The following is a 6048-nucleotide window of genomic DNA, read 5'->3' as shown; positions in this document are numbered from 1 at the left end:
GAGACAGAGTCTTGCTTTGTTACCCAGGCTGGGGTGCAGTGGCACAGTCTGCTCATTGCAATCTCTGCTTCCCGGGTTCAAGCAATTCTCCTGCCTCAGCTTCCCTAGTAGCTGGGATTATAGGCGTGCACCACGCATACCCAGTTAATTTTTGTATTTTTAGTAGAGATGGGATTTCACCATGTTGGCCAGGCTGGTCTTGAATTCCTAACCTCAGATGATTTGCCTACCTCAGACTCCCAGAGTGCTGGGATAATAGGCGTGAGCCACTGGGCCCAGCCTAGCACTCTGGGAGGCTGAGGCAGGTGGATCACCTGAGGTCAGGGGTTCGAGACCAGCCTGGCCAAAATCCCGTCTCTACTAAAAATACAAAGATTAGCTGGGCATGGTGGTGGGTGCCTGTAATCCCAGCTACTCTGGAGGCTGAGGCAGGAGAATCACTTGAACCTGGGAAGCAGAGGTTGTAGTGAGCTGAGATTGCGCCACTGTGTTCCAGCCTGGGCGACAGAGCAAGACTCTGCCTCAAAAAAAAAAAAAAGTATAGGCCAGGCCTGGTGGCTTACGCCTGTAATCCCTGTAATCCCAGCAGCCTGGGAGGCCAAGACGGGTGGATCACCTGAGGCCACGAGTTTGAGACCAGTCTGGCCAACATGGTGAAACCCCATCTCTATTAAAAATACAAAACTTAGCTGGGCGTGGTGGCAGGTGCTTGTATTCTCAGCTACTCGGGAGGCTGAGGCAGGAGAATTGCTTGAACCTGGGAGGCGGATGTTGTAATGAGTCAAGATTGTGCCACTGCACTCCAGCCTGGGAGTCAGAGGACGACTCTGTCTCAAAAAAAAACAAAAACAAAAAAAAACTACAAAAAACAAAAAGCAAGCTGTAATTTCACATCAAGTGATAATTATATTTAGGTGTTAATTTTCAGCTTATTCTATTATTTCTGGGTATACGTATGTGTGTTTATTTTAAAAACACTTCCATTCTTTTTCTCCCCTCCCAGCCCTGTGTACTGTGTTGCACCTGACAGAGAGACTTTTCCTTGACCACCCGCATAGACTCACTGGCAACAAAGTTCGGTACGTGACGCTGGCTTACCTTTTCTTTTGGGCCAAATGAGGCGAGGGCTGGCAGGAACCCGAGAAAGGGTGTGTGGCAGGTGGAATGGTTGGCTGTGGAAGGCCCTCCTCCTGCCTTCCCCCATACCTGTCTGTCCCTGTGCTTGTAGGCAGTACCACCGGGCTCTAGTGGCGGTGCTCCTGAGCCGCACCTGGCACGTCCGCAGGCAGGCTCAGCAGACGGCTCGCAAACTGCTCTCCTCTCTTGGGGGCTTTAAGCTGGCACACGGACTCCTGGAGGAACTGAAGACTGTCCTCAGTTCTCACAAGGTGAGGGCATCTGGGCTCTAGAACTGGGGCTCTTGGATCCACTTAGCTGTCCCTGCTTATGCTGTGGGGTTTGGGCTGGGCCACTCCCTGGTGGTTCTTTCTTACTCTGTGTGATGCTAGCATCTTCTGCTCTGCTGTCAAGCTCCAGTAATATCTTTCATAGAATTCCGTTTCCTTTTCAGAGACTTTTTTTTTTCACATGTAGTTTTACTTTTTTCCCAGGTTTTTTTTTTGGAGGGGGTTGTTTTGTTTTGCTGACTGCAGCCTCTGCCTCCCAAGCTCAAGTGATCCTTCCACCTCATCCTCCCAAGTTGCTGGGACTATAGGTGCATACCACCATGCCTGGCTAATTTTTTTATTTTTTATATTTTTGTAGATGTCTCGCCATGTTGCCCAGGCTGGTCTTGAACTCCTAGGCTTAAGCGATCCTCCCACCTTGGCTTCCCAAAAGTATTGGGATTAATAGGCATGAGCCACTGTGCCCTGCCCCTTTATCCTTGATTAATTGAATAACACTTGATGTTTTTAAAGTACTTTGTGATTTTTAAAGCATTTTCTTTCCATTTTTTCTTTCGATTTTGTTTTTTCACAGTACCTTTCAAAGGCAAATAGGGCTTGATATTCTTATTTTATGTGAATTGGCCAGGGTTCCAGGAGCTCAAATGAGTTGCACAGGGTCTCCCAGCCCACGGGGGGAGACCCCCAAAGACCTGGTTCTCATTTCTGTGCTCTTTGTGCCATGTTCCACGGCTCCCCTCCCTCCCTAAGCCTGTTGAGGAATGTGGGCCAGTGGCAAACTTGCCGTCACAGGCTGGGTCTCCTGGACCAGTTTCTGTTGCCTTCTTTACCCGCGTAGGCTTTTTAGATGCAGAGTCACAGGTGCTTCCTTCTTCCAGGCACATCTCACAGTCTGTGGGTGGGTCCCTTTGCAGGAAGCTGGGCATCCATCTCCACCCCAGCAAGGACCCCAGAGAAGAACTGAATGAGGGGCTGTTGTGTCCGTGGCGTATTTGGTTCCTGTGTTCCAAGCCTGCACAGGGCTCTGAGCAGTGGGGTTTTTTTGTGTTCTCATGTGTCTCCATGCAGGTGCTGCCCTTAGAGGCTCTGGTGACCAATGCTGGGGAGGTGACTGAGGCAGGCAAGGCGTATGTGCCTCCACGGGTCCTGCAGGAGGCTCTGTGTGTCATCTCTGGTGTGCCAGGGCTCAAGGGTGATGTCACCGACACCGAACAGCTGGCCCAGGAGATGCTGATCATCTCCCACCACCCATCCTTAGGTCTGTGGCTATGGTGGGTGTGGAAGAGCCTGAGGCTTTATGGGGCAGGGTAAGAGCAGGCCAGGCAGAAGGCCTCAAAGAGCTCCCTTCCCCTTCAGTGGCTGTGCAGTCTGGACTTTGGCCAGCACTTCTTGCCAGGATGAAGATCGATCCCGACGCCTTCATCACCAGGCACCTGGATCAGATCATTCCTAGGATCACCACACAGAGTCCCCTAAACCAGGTGATGGGCTTGTTAGCTGGTCTGGGCTCAGGTCTGGGAGGGGCCCTCTCATCACAGGGTGCGGGAAGAGAGGATTCACAGAAGCAGGTGAAGGTAGATGAAATGCAGGCTGGACCCTTGGTTGCAAGTGACAGAAATATAAACTGGTTTAAGCACAAAAGGGAACTTACTGCCTCATTTACCTGCCAAGTCTAAGGATATGACTGGCTTTGGCTAATGCTGACTACAGGAGTTCAGATATTGCCCTGGGGACACTGTAGGTAATGTCTCTCTTACTCTGTCCCATCCATCTTGGTCTCTTGTCTTTGTTTTCCATGATGTGGGCTCCATTCTCGCATTTTCCCTTTCCGGTAGCACAAGAGCCACTAGAGTTTCAGGCTTTGTACCCCCATCAGCTCTAGGGGGAAAAGCTTGCATATTTCAATAATGTTTACTGGCTTGGGGTCGCTTTGACCCTGGTTAATCTGACTTGGAGGCCATGCTCATCCTGGTGCCCCGCCTTCTGTTCTGGGTCATATACCTATCTCTGGAAAGAGTGAGGGCAGCTCCACCTGAACCATGAAGATTGAGAATTGGGAAGGAGTGTATCCCCTCATGTCAGGTGCTGTCAGACAAAGGGGCACTGCTTGGTGAGGAAAGCAGACACAGACTCCAGCCGGCCACTCTGATGGGCAGTGCCCAGGGGTAACAAGGCAGTGGCACCAAGAAGGGGAGCCAGTGCCAGGGGCATTCAGGTGTGGTGGACCTCTCACCAGTGCCAGCCTTGGCACACATTGACCACATCTGCGTTTGTCTGGCAGTCCTCCATGAACGCCATGGGCTCCCTTTCCATCCTGTCCCCGGACCGGGTCCTCCCACAGCTAATCAGCACCATCACCGCCTCCGTGCAGAACCCTGCACTGCGCCTGGTGACGCGGGAGGAGTTTGCCATTATGCAGACCCCTGCTGGGGAGCTGTATGACAAATCCATCATCCAGAGGTGAGACCTCACTTGTGGGCTCATTTACCTTTGCTCCCCAAGGCATAGTTTTCTTGCATGTAGGATGGAGCCAGCGCCTCCTGTGGGTCAAATGCAACAGCCTATCCATTCATTGTCTAAGCGCCTGCTGTGTCCCTGCCATGGTGCTTAGGTTCTGAGTACTAAAGTGTGTCCAGTGTCTGGCACTATCCTGGTGCACAGTACTTAAGAGCTAGTTGGAATTTCATGGCTGGTGGGAGGCAGGCAGGCCTTGTGGTGCTTTTCAAGCTGGTTGATCACCTGCTCTGGTGTTTCAGTGCCCAGCAAGACAGCATAAAAAAGGCCAATATGAAGCGAGAGAACAAAGCATATTCCTTCAAAGAGCAGATCATTGAGCTGGAGCTGAAGGAGGTGAGTACATGGAGGCACTCGCAGGAGGTGGCTGCTGAGCTTGGTGGCCTCAGGCTGGTGGCTTTTCCCACTGCACATAGGCTGTTCACTTGGATCATCCTGAGGCCCATGGCACACTCCTGGTTCCCCTGACCAGTGTCTGGTGCCCTGGCGCACTCTCCCTTGACCCTTTCTCCAGTAGCTCCTTCCACCCATAACTCAAAACTGATTTCTTTCTCTGCTGGGTGCTGGCAGCAGTGCACATGTCTCCTCTGCTAAGTGGTGTTGCTGGATTCCATGTCTGTCCCCCAACTTCCTTGAAAGCTGGGACCCCTCTAGATTCCTGATAGCAGGCACAGCACCTGATACAATGGGACTTCTGGGGAATCCTGGCTTGACTCCTGAATTCAGCTGCGGCACACAGGGGACTCTTTCCTGTCTCAGCGTATGCTCTTCTCTGTCTTTACGAGGCAGGATTCTTCTTGTCTTTAATATCTCAGTCCACATTTGCCCTCTTGGAGAGGTGGCCAGCCTGTTCACCCTATCCAATGTAGGCCCCATCCTTCCTCCCAATTATTAAGCATCATATTCATTTCTTTACTAACATTTGTCATAACCCAAAAGCATCTTGTTTATGTGTTTGTTTACTTGTTTATTGTCTATCTTCGCCTGCTAGATTGTGAGCTCCGTGAGGGCAGGGACTTTATCTTGTTCCCTACGGTATTCCTGCCATCTGGAACAGTGCCTGGCACAGTGCAGGTGCTCACTAAATGTTTGCTGCATGAGTGAGTGAGTTCTGTGCCTTGCTGTCTCAGGCCACCATAGCAGGCCTTTTCTAGGCTTCACCTTATCCTATGGGAGAGCTTCTGTAGGGAGGGGTTGGAGAGGAGGAGGCTAAAGTTTTGATTCCGAAGCCATGTGGCAGTCAGAATACCCCTTTGAGTACATTGAGGAACTTTTTATTTCTCTAACATATAAAAAGCCCTCTTTGGCTTTGTCAGTAGAGAATCCAGTGGAAAAAAAAAACTACTTCTCTATTGCTGTCTTCATTCTGTAGAAACCAGGTGGCTCTGGACTTTGTGGGAGGTAGGGGGTGCACATGGTGGGTTCAGGGGCCCAACTCACAGACTTAGAGCTGGTGTGGTGCTGTTTGTATGGAAGCAAGCTCGCTTTCCCTGTGGGGGAGGGAGGTCTGTTCCCTGGAGATGGGATTGGTTGGTTTGCCCATCCCTACTAGGAGATAAAAAAGAAGAAAGGCATCAAAGAGGAGGTGCAGCTGACCAGCAAGCAGAAGGAGATGCTGCAGGCCCAGCTGGACAGGGAGGCACAGGTCCGCCGGCGGCTGCAGGAGGTGAGTGGCCACCCCTGCTACACGCCCATGCCAGAGGAGTGCTGGGAGGCCTAGGCCCGCTCCTTGCTGTTGCAAGCAAGGCCCTACTGACCTGCCTCTTGGGCAACTCTGCTTGCAGCTGGATGGGGAGCTAGAGGCAGCGCTCAGACTGCTGGACATCATCCTGGCGAAGAACCCGTCCGGCCTGACTCAGTACATCCCTGTTTTGGTCGACTCTTTCTTGCCATTGCTGAAGTCTCCTCTTGCTGCTCCCAGGATCAAGAACCCCTTCTTGTCCTTGGCTGCCTGTGTCATGCCCCCTAGGCTCAAGGCTTTGGGTTAGTCCTTGTTTGCTGGCTGCAGGGATGGCCCAGGGGTTGGACAGGGTGTGCCCCTGAGTGCCTGTGGGGAGGTAGGTGGTGACATCAGCTGCTGAGTTTTGTTTTCTTGTGGAAGCAGCCTTGGAGACTTCAGCTAGATGTG

At 51.8% G+C, this 6048-nt stretch overlaps 1 protein-coding gene across 1 annotated transcript in view; it reads left to right on the top strand.

Annotated features, from left to right (window-relative positions):
• GCN1 (GCN1 activator of EIF2AK4) overlaps positions 1–6048 on the top strand; it is a 69716-nt gene that overhangs the window by 25856 nt on the left and 37812 nt on the right. The window contains 8 exon segments of the mRNA XM_017510231.2: positions 1004–1079; positions 1229–1388; positions 2475–2664; positions 2763–2887; positions 3688–3866; positions 4163–4256; positions 5473–5586; positions 5705–5903. Coding sequence (XP_017365720.1) covers positions 1004–1079; positions 1229–1388; positions 2475–2664; positions 2763–2887; positions 3688–3866; positions 4163–4256; positions 5473–5586; positions 5705–5903 — 1137 coding nt within the window.

Source organism: Cebus imitator, unplaced genomic scaffold, assembly GCF_001604975.1.
Source record: "Cebus imitator isolate Cc_AM_T3 unplaced genomic scaffold, Cebus_imitator-1.0 Scaffold434, whole genome shotgun sequence".
NCBI classification, from domain to species: Eukaryota; Metazoa; Chordata; class Mammalia; order Primates; family Cebidae; genus Cebus; species Cebus imitator.
This window is presented reverse-complemented; position numbering and strand designations above follow the sequence as displayed.